The following is a 19,758-nucleotide window of genomic DNA, read 5'->3' on the forward strand; positions in this document are numbered from 1 at the left end:
TATATTTTATTTGGAACATCCTAGGAATATCAGTATTTTATAAAGGTGTCCCAATGTTACCTGTAGTACAGCATAATTGCTCAGCACAGAGCAGCGCAGTGTAGAGGTGGACGCATCACTATGGGCCAGCTGACAGCCATCTAGACTCCAACTCCCATGATGCTCCAGCGCCTGCAATCTCCAATGGGCAGCAACAGGGTAATTTCCAGGTGAAGTGTGTCGTAGAGACACAATAATAGGATCGGACTGATTCCACATGCTGCATCCATCTGAAAGGAAGGGAAAGTTGTTTCTGAGATGCATGGATTTACTAAACTGAATTGTATATTTTTAAGTCCAAGGATGAATTATGTTAGTCTTCTCCCAAAATGCCTGTACTACATCAGTATACAACCAAATACTCAGAACATTGTAAACATTTTATGAATGTTTCGAATCCCTTGAATGTTTGAGGTGAAGGCAACGCACCAAGGCCAACATAGATAACTGGCGTGTTGACTCCACGTCTGCGGGCAAGGTCCGAAGGTCCGGTAAAATTGCTGGTATATGGGAAGAATCTTCCATTGCGGAATGCCACAAACTGCAACTTACAGTCAGGGGGAGCATTCGGCGGAAAAAGAGAGGCAGGGAGTGACACTGAAGCAAGAGCCACTGCATTCTAGAAAGAGAGAGAGAAAAAAATACAATGTGAGGGCAAGGCAGAGGTGTTTATTAAAGCAAAAAGGCACTTGAGGCATTGCGTTTCAGTCATTTTACCATGGTTAAGTGACTTACTTTTAGATTTATAAAACAGCAGCAGTAGCAGTATGATAGACAACAATGATTATGACAAAAAACAATTCTTACGCTCCCCTTTGTAAAAAAATTAAAATAAAAAAACACACTTTAGCAAACTTTTAAAAAGGGTACTTGGATATAATACACTTTATAAGAATATACTTAAATGTGTTTTTTTGGAAGCTAAATTGCATGTTATTTGCCATTACATGAAATTGAATTTCTATTTATATATGCAATTGAACTTAAAGGGATAGTTCACTTTGAAATTAAATTTTGGTATGTTTTAGCTTACCTCAAGGGCATCCAAGATGTAGGTGTCTTTGTTTCCGCAGTAGTTTCAATTTTGATATTTTTAAGTCAAACCGTTCTTGTCTGTCAGTCATATAATGCAGGTCTATGGTCACCACCTTAAAGAGCATGCACAGAGAAGTCCAAATTCCCCATCGTAAGTACACACTGATGGCCTAAGACACGAAACGAGCGGTTTGTGTGAGAAAACGAACAGTATTTATATCGATTTTACCTCTACACAACCACGTCCAAGTGATCTGAGGGCGCGCGCGCTTCCTGGTGTGTGACGTGTGCGCGCGTTCTGGCTTAGTCTGCGCAAGCGCCGGAAAGTGTACAAGAGGTAAAAACGATATAAATACTGTTCGTTTTCTCACACAAACCGCTCGTTTCGTGTCTTAGGCCATCAATGTGTACTTACGATGGGGAATTGTTTAATTTGGACTTCTCTGTGCATGCTCTTTGAGGTGGTGACCACAGACCTGCATTATAGGACTGACAGACAAGAACGGTTTGACCTAAAAATATCAAAATTTAAACTACTGCGGAAACAAAGACACCTACATCTTGGATGCCCTTGAGGTAAGCTAAAACATACCAAAATTTAATTTCAAAGTGAACTATCCCTTTAAGAGGGCTTTTCTGAACCACTTAAGTAGGTTTATATGTAATTTCATAATTACCCTTAAATGTTTGTAACTGCACATTTGTAATGATGAAGTTGCAATTTAGTACATTTAAAATATATTAATTTACATGTTATATAGTTACATGTATAATACAGGTAAATGTATAATCAAGTGCTTTACATAGGTTTAGTATGTTAGTCAACACATAAATATAAGTGTGCTTCTGTAAAGCATGACTAAAGATTATTTAAAAACCATAATGATTAAAATATGTCCTTTAAAGAACATCTTTTAAGTGTCTTTAGTAACATGCTCATGAAAGTGTACTCTCTTTAAGTACACTTAAGTGGCCTTTTATTTATTATATATATATATATATTATCTGAAAGTACAGATTTGAAGAACACTACAATACAATTAAGCACACTTCTTTTTCACAAGGGTATAATAAGTCTGTCAGCTCAAATAGTGCATAAAGTAAGTATATTCCACAGACATACTGGATAAATAGGTCTACACACAAAACTCAAAACAGACGTGCAAAAGTGACAAACCTTGAGATGGAAAGCGTTCAGCGAGGTGTTATGTGTTCCTGTGGTGCAGCGAAATCGCAGTTGCTGCTCAAGGGAAAATTCATTCCCATCATGCACCTGGCTCCCTCCTGCCCCCTCTCGTCTCTGATAGACCGTGCAGCTCATGCCAGTAAAATGAGCAGGGCGAATCATGTGAGCCTCCATCACAATGTTACGAGAATTCTAAGAAAGTAGAAATATGCTTTGGTGCTCAAGAATACTTTCTTAAAGGGATAGTTCACCCAAAAATGAAAATAACCTCATGATTTACTCACCCTCAAGCCACCCTAGGTGTATATGACATTCTTCTTTCAGATGAGTTAAATTAAAAAATGTCATGGCTCTTCCAAGCTTTATAATGGGAGTGAATGGCCTGTTTCTGTTTAGAAGTCCATCAAAGCGCATCCATCCATGATAAAAGTGTTCCACACGGCTCCAGGGGTTAATAAAGGCCTTCTGAAGTTAAGCGATGCGTTCGTGTAAGAAAAATATCCATATTTAAAACTTTATGGACTAAAATAACTAGCTTCCGGAAGATGGCCTACGCAAGTCGACTTACGCCAAAAGAGTAACACTTGACGATGTATGACGTAGGATGTAGAAATAGTAGTAGTTTGACGCCTCTCGCGGTTCAAACAAACAGGGCTGGGCAACAAACTCAAGCTCCTCTGACATTGCTCTTTAAAAATTCTCATTTTAGACTTCTAATTCATGACTGGTGTTTTGTTTTGCTCCATCCTCTGCGCTTCTGCGTTCATCAATGCATCATGCGTCAGGTCAGAGGTCACTCTTTCACTGTAAATCAATGTGCGTCTGCCGGAAGCTAGTTATTTTGGTCGATAAAGTTTTAAATATGGATATTTTTCTTACACAAACTAATCGCTTTGCCTCAGAAGGCCATTATTAACCCCCCGGAGCTATGTGGAGCACTTTTATGATGAATGGATGCACTTTTATGGACTTCAAAACAGAAACCGGCCATTATAAAGCTTGGAAGAACCAGGACATTTTTTTATATAACTCCGATTGTATTCGTCTGAAGAATGTCATATACACCTAGGGCTTGAGGGTGAGTAAATAATGGGGTAATTTTCATTTTTGGGTGAACTATCCCTTTAATATTATCAATTTTGAAAACAGTTGTATTGCTTAATATATATTTTTGGAAACCATGATGCATTTTTTTCAGGATTCTTTGATGAATAGAAAGCTCAAAAAAACAATCTTAGTTGAAATAGTAATAATATGAAGCTGACATACTTTGGAAAGGTCCTGTGCGTGCGAGTGCAGCTGAGGCCAGGCGAGGGTCTCCAGTGTGTGGACGACTGAACTACAGGCTCTTTCCTCTCTCTGGGCCCGAGCCAGGATCTGGTCATCTACCTGCATCAGGTTACTGCCCATATCAACCAGCACATCAGACAGCTGGGACGAAGGAGCACATGTGTATGTAAGGACACAAACACACGGTGCAATATATACACTGCTGAATACCATCTTCTACTAACCTCACGCAGTTCTGTTACATAGTCCGTGAATTTGTGCATCATCTGAGCCACATAAAGAACATCCACAGTGTCAGTAAAACCGGCGGCCTCCAGAGTGTATGATCGCACCTGGTGCGCCAGAGTCACAGCGTTGGAGGAGTTGATGGGCATCTGAGTGACAAGGAGAGAATTAACAAGAAACGCATTTCATTATTTGACAGCAGATAATCATTGTATGGTTATGTCTATTACTGGGGACACATTAATTCTTAAATAGTGCTCATGATCACTAAAACCACACAAGCTTATGGAGCTTGAGTGCTGCTTTCATTAAAGCAAACGGGAGATAAATCAAATACTGAGCCAGTCTCAAAACTATATTTCAACTGTTCACTCAACTTGTTCTGCTGACAATAGAATTTAAAATGTTATATATAAAATTGATTGATTTAGAATAGCTAAACTGAAACTTGTTTCACAGTACTACTGGGACATAACTGGCACTTGTAGTGTACTTCAAATCTTATAAGTATACACTTTAAAACACTGTAGTTGCAGATAATATAATATAAATGAAATAAAAGGTCACTTATGTCTGCTACAGTACATTTCTTAAGACTTAACTACATTTAAAAAGTACACTTAATAATGTCAAATTAAAAGTTTTACATTAAAGTAATTTTAAATCATCATGTTTTAATAATCTTTTGTCATGCTAAAGTACACTTATTCTGAAGTGTTGACTAACATACTAAAGCACATGAACAGTCCTTGACTCCTTGATTATAATTGTAACTGTAGCGCGTCATTCAATATTACATTTAAAACTACTATATTATAAATGTAATAAATTGCAATTTCATCATTACAAATGTGTAATTACAAATACATTTTAATTCAAGACATACAAGTTTCAATAGTAATGACATAAAAGTATATTTTAGTTTAACAACAGAAATAATTATGAAATTAATTATGAAAACATACTTTTGTTACTTCCTACTTAAGTGGTCAAAAAGCACTCTAAAGTTTAACTGACTGCATTTAGTATAAATTTTAACAATAATGCATTCTTAAAACATTTTTGAAAACAGTTTGCTTTTATGGACATTCCTGTAAATTATATTGTTTATGTCGTAAATACTCTTTTTAAAAGTATGCTAGTGTACTTTTTCGCAAGGGGAATTTTTAATGGATTTTCATATTAGTAATTTGTCTAACATTTGAATAAATATTTCTTTTAAAATACAAGACTCTGCACTAACCAGTATGAAAGTATGTAGGACCCGTGTGATGTCATTAGTATAGAGGCACTGAGAGTAGTCTCCCTCCTCCCAGCGTCCAGAGCGGTCACAGTTTCGTGAAGCCTTCTTCTGCTCCACACCGCCCCCTATAGTTAAGGAGGGGTAGCGCAGATGCAGACAGTACTGATAGGAGGTGATGCCAGCTAGAGTTCTAGGCCACCTGAAGCCAAAAAGGGGACAGTTGACATTTTGCCACTGAGCGTTATTAAGCCACAGGTAAAGCTGTAGGACACCTCCCTCACCTGAACTCCCCTCGGTTGTTGGTCACTCTCTGCTCCGGACAGAAGGAGGCGCTGTTCTCCAGCACCACTATCTCCACACTGCGTGAGGTGTTCCCACGGCCCGTGGACACCACACACTCCCACTCACCACTCGCTTCAACGTGGACATTTGACAGGATCAGCTCACTAAAAGATCAACATAATGATCTGCTGTTACTTAAGTGTACTGTATATGAGATTTGTTTTTTGACTCATGAACCTAATGTAATCCTCTATCCTCTTCAGTTCAATGGCATTCAGTACTATTGTTGTAATTATTCTCTTTTTTTCCCATTTCATTCCAATTTTCTTTTGTTAACATATTCTGTTCACTTTATATTCCTTTTAGATCTCTTAGTCCATTCCGTTTCTTTTAGTCAGAGTCTTCTCTTCACCTGCACATTCACCCTTACTGAATTTTTGCTCATTCCCTTTACACTTCAACATCTTTTCATCCCATTTCGCACAAACATATTAGGCAGCGCAACAATGTTTTCAATACTGATAATAATAAGAGATGTTTCTTAAGCATCAAATCACCATATTCAAATGATTTCTGAAGGATTATGTAACACTGAAGACTGAAATAATGATGCTGAAAATTAAGCTTTGCAATCACAGGAATAATGATATTTTAAAATACTGTATGTTAAAGTAGAAATTAGTTCTTTTAAATTGTAAAACTATTTTACAATATTACTATTTTTAGTGTATTTTGATCATATAAATGCAGCTTTGTTCAGCATAAGAGACTTCTTTCAAAAAAAAAATCGTTTTTTTAATCGAATGTAAATATGGGTGTGTTCACACTTGTAGTTCGGTTCGCTTGGTTCGTTTGGTCCAGACCAAAAAAAAAATGTGCGTTCACATTGGCATTTTAACACTGAACCAAAAGACACCAAACTTAAAGGCATAGGGATATCTTCACAACCTGATTTGTCGGCTTTAATTAAGTATATTTCACTAACAGAGCAATCGCACCAGAGTTCGTTTTAATCGAACCAAACATGCCAAGTCTGAACACACCCAACCAAACCGGTTAATCGCTGTATGTTTTACCTGGTGATGAATGTGCAGTCATGTTGTACACTCTCTTCTAAATGAACCCCATTCGTAGGGTCACTGGATACAGGCTGACTGTTGTGTCGCCAGTGAAGGGTAGTGACTTTGTCAACCAGGGAAGCAGTGCAATGAAAAGGCAGCCTGTCCCCCTTAAACACGACCTGCCGCAGCGAGGGTAACAGAGACAGCGTGTGCAGCTCCAACGGACCCTCTGAAGAGCAAAATTCATTCAAAGATAAACATTAAGATTCACAGAGAAAAATAATATTCAGTAATAAAATAAAGATATATTGAGATCATAAAATCAGTACTTTTATTCAACAAGGACGCATTACATTGATCAAAAGTGATATAACGTTACAATAGATTTCTATTTCAAAGAAATTCTGTTCTTCAAAGGACCCTAAAAAAAGATCAACAAACATATTAAGAAGCAGAACTGGTTTCAACATTAATAATGATAAGAAATGTTTCTTGAGCATCAAATCATAAGAATGATTTCTGAAGGATCATGTGAGACTGAGGACTGGAGTATGGCTGCTGAAAATTCAGCTTCACGGGAATAAAATACATTTCAAAATTACAACTCTCAGAATGTTTGGCATGATTATGGATATGACAATGTTAATATGTTTGGTCTTGGCGGAATGGATCTGCTACTCTGCTGCTGCTGTTGATTGTTGCTTGTTGGTTATTATACAGTAAGTACGGGACTTGCTACTGCCAATACATACACAATACATTGCTGTGAGCAAGTAAGACATGATGCGGCTGTACAAAGCAGTATTGTCTGCAGCTGTGCCACCCCTCCGAAACTATAGGGGGCGGTGTAAAGCAGTTTATACAACAGTTCGACAACACAAGTACTACTGCTGTACAAAGCACACATGAATTACCCATAGCAGATATACAGGTGGAGCTGGGGAAGTGAGGGTTTAATGAAAGCACACTGCAATCTGCAGCAGCAGATGCTGACCACGTAGTTAAATTTGAGCAGCGAGCTCATTGGATAACGAAACAGCAGTAACCAATCAGCTGTGCCCTATTGAGAACAATGTGATTTCAAGCAGATTGAGTTAAGGACTTCTCAGCCTGCGCCATTTAGAGTTTCACGAGAGAACCTTGTATTCAAACAGAAAAGATCTTTTAAATTGTAATAGTATTTCACAATATTACTGTTTTACTGTATTTTTCATCAAATAAATGCAGCCATGGTGAGTATAAGAGAGTTCTTTTTCCAACCCCAAACTTTTTAAAGGCAGTGCGTTATGCATTATTTGAAAAATTTGTGTTAAAATCTGACAATATATGTCTATGTAATCAAATGTGAAGTGGCCATTCTCACATGGCCTCCTGTTATTCTAGTTCTGCCCCTTTTTGTTGTGGACATTATGTGTAGGGAGATTAGGCCTTCGGTTCTCTATGGATCAGAAATTATTTCTGTGTTTTCATCCGTTTCCATCTTTAATCCTAATAGACTGCACTGTTGGACATCTGTTAATACCTGAAGCAAGTTCAAACGTATTATTTCTCATTCACAAATAGCAGGAGGTGTAAGAAAGTTATTTGGGTGTTTTGTTGCCATGTAATCATTTGAAATCAGCTTTACTTGTGAAACAGCCTGGGTGAATCAGACTCTTGTCGAGGGATGAGGATGTGTATTCACAACAGCAAACCCACAGAGGGATCTTTCCTAGTCGGTCACAGCTATGAGCTTCTGGCCAACATAAATATGTTTAAGGGCAGTGGAGGAAGAGATGGCGAAATGAGCTGATATTAAAACAGTAACAGGAGCCCCGGTTTGAGGCCCAAGACTCGGAAAAATGCAGCACATGTCTAACAAAAAAGATCAGATGAGGTTTAACAGAAAGTCACTGAGAAATATAATAAGACCCAAGTGGCAAAAGTCAGAGAAATAGGGAATTTTTAAACAAATATGCTTGATCTTAGCTGGCTAAGACACATGGATTGAGCAACATTGCAATTTAGACAAAATACCAAGGCTGGTCAAAGACTGAATTACTTTGAAAATTGGAAATTTTTATAATATGAAAAAAAAAATATATATATATAATAATAATTATTATTATTATTATTATTATTAAGAATAATAATAAATATCTCTCTCTCTCTCTCTCTCTCTCTCTCTCTCTCTCTCTCTCTCTCTCTCTCTATATATATATATATATATATATATATATATATATAAAATTTATTAAGTAAATATATTTGTAAATTCCATGCAGACGTGCATACTGTATTTACATAATTGAATATGATATTGTATAAGATTGATATTCATTTTGCTCACCACAGCTGAAGTCACTCTCCCTAAGGAGACGTAAGGGTTTGTTCTGAAGCCTTCTGGGATACGCACAGAGTGTTTCATCCCCAAGCCGAGCGGAACTGCTGTGGAGAAAGCCTGGGACCCAGCGCAGACCGCAGTCACATGACAGGAACTCGGAATGAAAGTTTCTAATAAGCACACAATTGGAGGTAAGATTTAGATAAAGCTTGTTGTTCAGTCTTAGACACTTCTCTATCTCCTAGATCTTAAAAGGAATTAACCGAGTAAAGGAGAGTTTCAGTTTTATGATAACACCACTGTTAATAGTCCATAGAAGTCACATTTTATTTATATAAATTCTGCTGTAATGGAGCTCTTAAAAATGGTTAATAATAGCGGCATTCATTATTCAGCTGAAGTCAATTTAGTGTTGATTTAGCTCAGTTGAATAATAAAGTTATTATCAACTATGAAATGAGTTCAATTCAGCTATACAGCAGCTCTGCAGAAGGCAAGAGATATTCACTTTAATTCAGTTCAATGTTGATTCTTAGTTCGGCTGTAGTTGCGTTTGGTCTCTAAAACTTTCCAGCCCTTTTAGATTCACAAACAGCAATTACACTCTGCATGAAAGGTAATATTTGAAAAAGCACAATAGGGGCACTTTAAAAAAAGATCAACATCACTGACAGTGGATATGCATGATCTCTCAGGAATACCTCAATCTAAAAAAAAAGATGATTTATGAGCATATGCACCACAGAAGCATTCACTTGAACTCACACCAGCTTTAGAGAGTGCAACTCCATGAACACATTTGGGTCCAGAGAGGAAAAGATGTTTCCAGAGATGTTTCTATAATAAAAGAACACAAATGAAACATTTCATTCATTGTCTAAATATGACATCATAACATTATAAAATGCATTCTTTGCAGTATGTAGTGGATAATATCATCTTAAAAACTAAAACTGTCAGACATTGGTTATCCTGTAAAGAGCGCTTTGTGTGTTTTAGCCTTCCAATAAATATTTGTTTCAGAAATAATGACTTACAATTTAGTGAGGTTGGTAAGTCCCTGGAACATTTCTGAAGTCAGGCAGCCAATTCGGTTACTGGATAGGTCACTGTACAGATTACAGTAAATGAGATGCACTGTTATTTTGTGTTCCAGTTCTAGCAGGCATAGATCTGTGCTTTAGAAAATTAAAAACACATCATTATTCAGCGGTCATTATACAATGAGCAATGGTGCAACTTTGAAACTATAGCTTTTTAAACTATAAGCTCATTTGTACAACTGCAGTCAAGCAATTTCTCAAAGTGATTTTGATGTATGATATTGGATGTACGAAGCAAGTTCCAAACAGAGTTGGAACAGGTACTATAATGTGCTCCATTACCAATACTTGTCTTTATTTAAACTATTATGTGAAACCTAATACACTTCTTTTTCCTTGATAAGTGTGTTTGTACTAGTGTTGTAGCACTCGAGTCCGGTCTTGGTCTCAAAACCATTTTTTGTCTTAGTCTCACCCACATTTGTACTCAGTCATGTCTTGGTCCCAGACTAAGAGAAATCTTAGTTTTTTATCTGAAGACCGGTCTAGATCACAACTGTGGGGATATCACTAAATTGCCAGTGCATTGTCCGACTTATTTGCTATAATCATTCATTTGACTGGATGTAAAACTTCCTGCTTCAAATGCAATCAATTTGCATTCAACTTCGAATCAAAAAACGAGGGATTGTGTCAAAAATGTCATAAAAATGAATACAAATGCCCACAAAATTCAAGATATGATTGCAAAAAAGCACTTGTATGAGGTCTTGTTTTCAATATTATAACATATGATATAATTAAGCAATATCACAAGATCAAGAGAGCTATTTTTACAAGTGAGCATGATTGCAAACATATTATTGATATTATGCAATGTTCAATAAGCAATAAGTTAACATTTGAGACAATTGTTTTATAGACAATTATAGACAATCCATTTCGGCAGCGAAAATAGTTCCAGACAAATCCATAGAAGAACTGTTGTGAATTTCCGGGCAACACACAACAGTGTTTCTTTACTGAATGAATCAGCATGCTTCGAACAAATCGGTTAAATAAATGATTCAGTGACTCGCTCATAAAGTGATTTGCCGCCACCTACAGTACTGGCGTTTTAGTTCCATATTTAAAAGTATCAAGAAAATTAATTTTCTTGCGTATCAAGGTTTAAGTAGTTTTGTTAGTGAAAATTATTGGTAAAAGTGTGTAACTGATGTCTTATGAAAACGGATCATGACTTACAGTTTTCGAAGAGCTGTGAGACCCAGAAAGGCTCCAGGTATGATGGTGCTGATTAAGTTATTCCTGAGATCCCTGAGGAAGAGACAAATACAGAGCGGATCAACTTACAAGTTATGTTTAAATAGATTTCCCATGGATTATACTGATATCAAACCCTTTTCATTTGCCTTTAATTCTTGAACTTAATATATTAAAAAAAAGATAGATAAGATGAACAGATATACATGTGCTTTGAAAGAAAAGGAAGTTACATGTTTGTATAGGTCGAACATTATTGAAGTACAAAAAAACAAGCAGGTCATAGCAGCATAAAATAACATGAAATAAAATATCAAACACTTTTATATGCCATTGACCACATGACCCTTGCCCTGCCTTTAACGTTTTCTTTGTCCTGCCTCTGTTTGAGATGGGAAGAAAATCCCTGCATTTTTTAAACCATACCTCAAACCACACCTGATCCTGAGGCTCAAAATCAAGGCAGATCCCCGAGCAGAGAAAACAGACAAACATCAGAGGGATTCAGGAGCAGGAGAAACTGGAGATGCCCTATTTAAACCATGGACACCAAGTGAATCTTCCCACAGTAAAGTTACACCTTCAGGAGTCAAACTGTAAATATTCATTTCCAATACAAGCTTTGAAGGTAATGCTTCAGGCCACCTCTGTCCTGGCCCAGATGTTTGCTTATGTCCATGTGTTTAACCACTTATCAGCATATTCGCCCATCAAAATATGGATTCACACACTTAATAAAACTTTTAAAGATGGTGTAACCTCTAAAAAAGAATTATGTTCACTTCTGTTGAACTTGCTGGTTGAGCCATTATGAGACACGAGTTGACCTTTATCATCCCCATAATTCCCTGCTGGCCAGTTAATAAAAATACATTTCAGAGGTTAATTTGTACATCATTAAGCTTGTTGCATCAAGGAAGCAAATAGGATTTCATGCTAACTTTAAATAAAAAAATATTAAAACTTAATGTGTTACTTTGAAAACTCCGAATGGCTTCGGCGTGATATATAAATGGAATTTCACATAAACGTATTATAAAGTATGTTGTATATACAAGTATACTTTATATAGTATGCTTACTTCTAAATTAAAATGTTATTAATATGTTATTATAAATAAGCAGTCTATAATCTAAATAAATATTGCTATAAATATTATCAGCATACATACATATATACACACACACACATATATATGCCTGAAATAAATGTAATTTCAAATATATTATAAAGTATGGTGTGTGCCATTGTATGCTTTATATAATATGCTACGTTTTAAATGAATAATTACGTAAACATTATTATAAATGAATACAATTTCTAATATTAACATTACCACAAATTATATAATATTTTTATATGTATTATATAATATGTTGTAGAACTGAATTATGTGGCTAATATTTCCTAAAATTGAACAAGCAATCACTAAACCTCAATAATAAAGCAAGCTTCCTCTGTCCTAATGTATAGTTTTTCCAAGCATAAATCTCTGTCAGTGCTGGTATAGCAAACAACACTGCAGCATGATATCATGTGCTGAATATAAACATGAACATTACAACAGCTTGATAACAGATATGCTGTATATTATTGCAGGGAACCAAGACATTTACACCGGCATGATAGAATGCAGTAAAGTGCTAGTCTGTCACATCTGTATGGCCTAGTGAGAGCTACATGATTGACACATTAATAGTTATCAGAGTGAATATGCGAGACAAGCGGAGGGGTACAAGGTGAGAAAGTGACCACAGGAGAAAGTTATGCACTATTAGGTACACGTGTTTGAATTCCTATGACTACGAAGAGTGCGATGTCGGGGTAAATTGGATATATTGTAGAGTATTCCGGTCTATGAATGTGAACTGCTGAATGAACCTGCTCACAAATGCGTGTGTGTGCCAGTAGCAGTGCTCTTGGACAGGGAACAATAGCTGTTTCCTGGCTAGCGTGTCCTAACCCTCATTAGCACTGTGATGAAAAGGGAGACTCTACCCACTGTTTCCTCACACACACACCGCTAGAGTAAAGGTCAGAGCAAAGTGTGCTCTCTGTGTGTGAAGATCAACACAACGGCTCACAGACACTCTCTTATCGCTGAGATGGGGAATGTGGAACAGGGAGAGTTCTCTTCCTAAAGTCTGGAGCGCGCGCACACACACACACACACACACACACACACACACACACACAAAAAATGCAGAACCACAATGTCAGCATGGCTGGATTGATTAAAAGCCTCATGAAATCATGAGTTTTGTGGCTTTGAATACGTGTGCGTTGACAAAACAATATTTTAGTACATTTACATATTTTAAATGAACAGTCTTTCTTTTCTAGATCACAATATTGATGACTCAGAAGTACATTTATTTTGATGTGTTGACTTACATAAAGCACATGCAAAGAACTTGAATATATATTCATATATTTTAAATGTTTTAAATTGCAATTCCAGCATTACAAATGTGTAAATACAAATATATTTAAAATGCATGACATACAAGTTTCAATAGAAGTGACATTAAAATATTTACCATAAAAGCTTAGGCTATCAGTACATCAAGCAGTACACTTTAACCATATTTCACAGACAATGGGAGCAATTATGAAATTACATTTTAAGTTCAAGTGTGCCACAGTTGGGTTCTGGAAGTAAAAAATGGATTTTAAACGATAACTTATAAACCTTTAAAGACAGACCTACTTTGAGACACGAGGTTGTTCCATTATCCATCATATTTGCTTCTATTGAAGCTGTTGGCCACAGTATTTCAACTTCGTTTTAATATAATCATGTTTAACAGCGGATGCATGGTAAAAAAAAAGAATAATAATAAAATACATTATCCATGATGCTGCACAGAAAATTCCACCAATCAGAGTCAAAACAAGTGAAACGCACCAAAATAGCTATTTGGCTCCGCCCACTCCCATGAAACACTGTAAAGGACGTAATAGAGTCCTAAACTCCATACGCTCTCAAAATAGTTAAATATTTGAATATATGTGCATATTTTGCACCTTAAAATATATTGTTTATAAATATATAATCTTTTAATAAATGTAATTAAATATATAACTATTTAAATAATCTATAATCTTATTTTAAAAAAATATTTTTAAATGAGTAGTTTTATATTTCTCTATCGTTTTTAATTCAAATATGCTGTTCGCAATGCTTCTTGGGATTATAGTTCTTTCCATCAGTACACAGTCTTGTACCTTTGTGTTTTTGTCTGATTTTCAAATACTTTTTTGCTTCAAATCAAAGTTTGTAATGTTATGATTCACCTCGTAGCTGGTTGGCTTGGTTCATGGCTTATGGTGCGTTCAAGTCATGTCGGAAAGATCGCATTTAGGAGTCGAACGCACATGAAAGCCATGACAATGACACAAATGCGAGTGGGAAGCTCAGGATTTTCTCCGATCCTTACGAGTTGGGGGAGTGTCAGTGAGAAACATGGTGGAATATCACAATACTTAAAGGTATTTAGCAGTGACATTGACATTTACAACAAAGTAAGACAACACAAATTGTAATATAACAATATAATATGTAACAATACAATTTACAGTGGCTTCATAAACTAATTAAAAGCATAAAAAGGCAAAACACACCTGAAGCACATTCTTTGTTCTTCATTTTCTAGAAGCTAAAAGTTAAAAACCTTGCTGTTTTTAGTTAATTAAAACCGCTATCTTGCTCCCACGAAAGTGCCTTGAAAGCACCCGACGTCATAAACACGACTTCCCACCTCATAAATACGAACTTCCATGGAAGACATAACCGCACCATTATAACACTTTAACAAACATATTTTTGAAATCCCTATGGGACAAATGAATGGGAAAAATACTTCTGGAACCAGCGTCGTAAAAAAACTGGGAAGGCACTATTGCGCTCTATTGCATCTAAATATAAATTGAAACTATATGTAAATTTTTTATTTCAAGTGTCTGAAAACATTACATTCAATTCATACTTAAGTAAAGTATATCATTTCCATGATGAGTACTCTTTTTAAAAGTGTGCTAAAGTGTTCTTTTTTCACAGCAAATAGCAAAACATGTTCATGGCGTTGATGTAAACTAAAGGTTTGTTCAAAAAAGGGGCACATTTTGATTGCTGCGTCCCAGCCCAACTTCCTGTTTCAATCGGAAATGAGTCAACACAAGACAGAAAACAGCACCCCATCAAGCGATTTCACATGGGTCTTTAAATCACTTTCAAACCAGGCCAAAGTCTGGTGAATAATTTCTGCTAGCACGTGGTTTAGAAAGACCTTATGTAAGAACATGATGATAGGTCTTCAAACATGCAGATGTTTAGACGAGAAAGCTATGACACATTGCTGCGATTGACTGAAAGTTAAATTCTGAACAAAGCGACAACATCACAGCCCATAAACTAAACCAGTCAGCTAGGTAATTAATCACAGTGGAAAAAAAACTTTGATTTAAAGCAAAAAAGTATATGAAAATCAGAAAAATTAGTCATACTGTTCCATTAAGCATTGCAAATGATATAATCAAATTAAAAACAATGGTACAATAGTCTATTATATGATTTATTGATTATCTTCTTCTTGTGAGTATAACAAATTTCAAAACATTTAGACACACATTATCCTAAATATAAGTTGGTTTCATTTTCATGGTAACAGTGAATTGTCTGATTACTGGATGTCTATTCAGGAGTGAGTCATTTAATTAAAAGTTGATTTATATAATGATTTATTTAAAGTTGAAATCACTCTAATTTGTGGCTTCCCCACAACAATATCTCATCCTTTAACAAGCTCAGAGCTCAAGTTCAGTCTGTCTTGATTGTTGTTAAAAAATCTGTTTCACATAAAGTGATAGTTCACCCACACAAGAAAATTCTGTCATCATTTCTTCACTCTCAAGTTCTTCCAATCCTAAATGAGTTTCTTTCTTCTGCTGAACACAAAAGAAAATATTTTGAAGAATGTCAGTAATCAAACAGTTGATGGGTCCTTTTGACTTCCCATAGTATGAGGAAAAAGAAGGGGAAAAAACTGTTTTCCATCAACCAACATTCTTCAAAATATCTTCTTTTGTGTTCAGCAGAAGAAAGAAATTCATAAAGGTTTGAAACAACTTGAAGGTGAATAAATTATGACATAATTTACATTTTTGGGTGAACTATCCCTTCAAGGAAAATAAATGGGATATTTCATTTTGGAACCAGACTGTTTTGCTCTATGTGCACTATCTAGATTTTTGAATTGGCGAGTAAAAGTAAAACAGTAAATTTAAAAAGAAACTGCAACATAACACATGGCTTTAATCAAATTGCTAGATTGATAGTCTGACCTCACTGATACAAAAATACAATAATAAATTAAATGTACGTGTCAAATATTCCTCATATTAAGCCACCAAATTAATAATATTGAAAACAAAAGAATGAAACAATAATGACTGGGACAGGTACATGTTCAGAGCAGAGTTTTAATATAAGTCTTCAGAATCAACATTTGTTCTGACAAGTTATATAGTTCCTTAGTTTATGTAGGCTTGTTTACAGAAAACATAGTGCATTTGGCACATTCGGTGAGAAAGATATGGTGAGGTGTGTTGCTTTGTAGATGTAGGTGCAAATAGTGGAAGCCATTTTGGTGCCGCATGTCTTTTCCTGTCCCTGCACAGAGGTTGTTTCTCGTTTATTTTTACGGTTTCCTTTCTCTCAATTTTTTTTAAACACTGTTTTTCCCATATCGCCGGAGTCCTGAGTGGGGGGGGGGGGGAGCAGAACTGACCCCATGTAATGGCCACACAATGGGGTCCTTATAACGCTGCCTTGAAATTTACATCGACCCACTCCTACCTAAACAGGAAATCTGGATCTGCCTGCTTCTTATTTTTCCAAGTCATTTCCTGCTTTTCCTCTCCTTCCTCAGATTATTGGAATAGTTTTCCTCTATCCAGTCCATCCTGAGTCAAAGGCAACAGCATTTAACTTTCTGTTGCATTTGTATTGAAATGATTGCAGCTTATCACCCAAACCCACAAAAAAACTGAGAATATCTACAATGTCTGTCATAATTTTAATATCCAGATGAATTGAACCAATATCCATACCTAGTTCTGGACTGGCCCTTTAGACTGAAATATTCAGCATATTTCAAGAGCTTGAAATAAATACACATGTAATGTGAAGTCCAGACCGTTTCCTGACCAAGATTTTCACTAAACTTATAAAGACAAAGTGCACTTTTGAAGAGTTGCATTTCTGTGGTTTATGTTGATTATATATTTGTTCAATGGCAGAAGGAAGGTACTACGCCAAGATAAACGTTGGGACCGGAATTGTGGAAAATTGCTTGGCCCTGTGCTTGGAGCATGTACGCTACCAGAAATAAATTAGGCACATGGATTAAAAAAAATACCATTTATGCTTTTAGTATATTGCTTCAGCTGAACTCTGTATCATCTGCAGGGAGGTTTACTGTCAAATCATTTGAAGAGACTCAAAAGTAAAAGAGAACTAATGCCAAAACCCAGTTTTACTTCATATCATTTTCAAACAATCTGAGCATGTGTATGTTCTCTATTAGCCAAAGACTAACAAGAACAGTGTATATTTACATCTACTTATTTAGCAGATGCTTTTATCCAAAGCATCTTACAAATGAGGAATACAACAAGCAAAATATATAAGAAAATAAAAATAAGTGATAGTAGAAAGATAAAAAACTAAATAAGGCAAAGAATTGCCAGATACAGATACAAAAGGAACATGAGAAGAGGAAAAGTCATCAATCTATGGTCCAGTCAATGCAGTCAACGGATGCCTATAAATGACAACAATCTGGCAAACTAATTGCAAAATAAACAACTCACCCACTGAGACATCATCACTTCCAGTCACATACAAAATGTAATAAAATAAACTTTTTAAAGCAATTAAAAAATAGTTAAAACACATGCGATGACACTTTACTTTGAGATTAAATAAAAAGTAGTGTACTTAAATAAGAAATGCATGCAATACACTCTGCCCTTGAGTGGCCTTTTATTTCAGAAATATTATCTGCAAGTAGTTTTTTTTTTTAAGTTAAGTTTTTTTTGCAAGCAGCACACCAGCTCCAGACAAACAATGACACTCAAAAACTGTTAAGCTAACATTACAACAACAGCATGTCTTAGTTCTGTGAAACAGCAAAACCAATGTTACTCATAGAGCAGAAACAATGCAACCTCTGCGTCCATTTTCAGGCCTTGTATCTCCAGTGCTGGAAAACTTCCAATATTAACAGGGGTCCTAAAGCCTGATAATAACCCTTCCTTTTACAGTGATATCCCTCTGAATGTTTCTCTTTTGCTATGTCTCTCAGCCATCTCTAACAGTCTTTGATCCAAAATTCCAAAATTGGTCCAAAATTCCATTGTCATGCCCTTCACTCGCTAACTTCCCTCCATCTCGTTAACTCGGATGTACGTCATTGCTCACGTTGCATGAGTGCCCACTACTGGCGGAACCTTTGCAATAAGCTGAATTGGAACGTGCTAAGCCCTTGATCACTTAGAATCCACTATGGGGTTGATTTATTGAATTTTTTTTCCCCTTACGAAATTGTTTAATGCAGCATTCTATATGTATATAGGTGTGTTTGAGTTGTTTAATAAAAAAAATAAGAGTTGTTTGTGGTGGGGTAATTAAACGCAATATGCGTAGACATCACAATCGTGTTGCATTGTGGTATATGGAGATGCCTGAAGTGTACATATGAAGTAGACTCGGTCAAGATCGAGGGAGCGAGGGTCTGTCCATATAAACTTCCCTCGTCCACTTCACGAAGTGGAACGCACTTCAAAACGGCGGCAAGGATTCCCCCGAGGGGGAAGTGCTTAGGGAAGTTTGCAAGTGCGTGTCTAAAAGTGGACTGGAACGCAGCCTTTCTTCAACAATCTCCCTCTTGCTCACTCTCTCTCTCTCTCTCTCCTCCCCCATCATGTGTGGACACGCCCCCTACTGCTGATTGGTGCTGTTGTAGTTATCTGTCCGACCCACTTTCAACAGCGTTTCCCAGAAATTGCTTACTGCACCTTTAATATACATAAGATTTGAATTATAGGCCTACTACAAGGGCACATTCAATACAATTACGTATACTTTTTTCCCACAAGGGTATAGAAACAACATATTATAAGATAATTTCAAAACATGCGTATATACAGTACTGTGCAAAAGTCTTAGGCATGTTAATATCCCCACCCCAAAAATGTCCCCAAAAATGGTTTTAAGTCAGTAATTATATATCTTTTGCTGTAGTGTGTCAGTAGGAAATATCAGTTTACATTTCCAAACATTCTTTTTGCCATTAATTGTAATAATCCAGCGAGATTTGTGTATGCACAAGGAGTCTGACAACAGCCGGTATGATCTGATCTCACCATCATCGAGTCCGTCTGTGATTACATGAAGAAACAGAAGAAAACTGAGACAGACTAAATCCAGAAGAACTGTGGGAACGTCTCCGAGACGCTTGAAGAAACCTTCCTGCAAAGCTCCCTGAAAAACTATGCGCAAGTGTACCTGGACAAAAGCCGTTTTAAACGCAAAGGGTCGTTACACTATATATTGATTTGAATTAGTTAATAGAAGTTAAATCATAAATAAATTCAATTTGTGATTTTATTTTTGACAGCATTCTCACTTTACAGCATTTTAACACAAGTGGCAGTACTTTTCACAGTACTGTAGCTTTGCAGGAAGGTTTCTTCAAGCATCTCGG

General features: G+C 36.2%; 1 protein-coding gene across 1 annotated transcript in view; it reads right to left on the reverse strand.

The window, feature by feature from the left end:
* adgra2 (adhesion G protein-coupled receptor A2) overlaps positions 1-19,758 on the reverse strand; it is an 84,380-nt gene that overhangs the window by 11,081 nt on the left and 53,541 nt on the right. The window contains exons 3-14 of the mRNA XM_079897900.1: positions 10,973-11,044; positions 9,722-9,793; positions 9,450-9,521; positions 8,691-8,854; positions 6,377-6,590; positions 5,300-5,464; positions 5,019-5,217; positions 3,775-3,924; positions 3,530-3,691; positions 2,252-2,452; positions 469-658; positions 61-269 (exon numbers count right to left, since the gene is read on the reverse strand). Of these exons, the coding sequence (XP_079754026.1) occupies positions 61-269; positions 469-658; positions 2,252-2,452; positions 3,530-3,691; positions 3,775-3,924; positions 5,019-5,217; positions 5,300-5,464; positions 6,377-6,590; positions 8,691-8,854; positions 9,450-9,521; positions 9,722-9,793; positions 10,973-11,044 (1,870 nt within the window). The remainder of the gene's footprint in view (positions 1-60; positions 270-468; positions 659-2,251; positions 2,453-3,529; positions 3,692-3,774; positions 3,925-5,018; positions 5,218-5,299; positions 5,465-6,376; positions 6,591-8,690; positions 8,855-9,449; positions 9,522-9,721; positions 9,794-10,972; positions 11,045-19,758) is intronic.

Source organism: Squalius cephalus (genome assembly GCF_949319135.1).
Source record: "Squalius cephalus genome assembly, chromosome: 16".
Classification (NCBI taxonomy): domain Eukaryota; kingdom Metazoa; phylum Chordata; class Actinopteri; order Cypriniformes; family Leuciscidae; genus Squalius; species Squalius cephalus.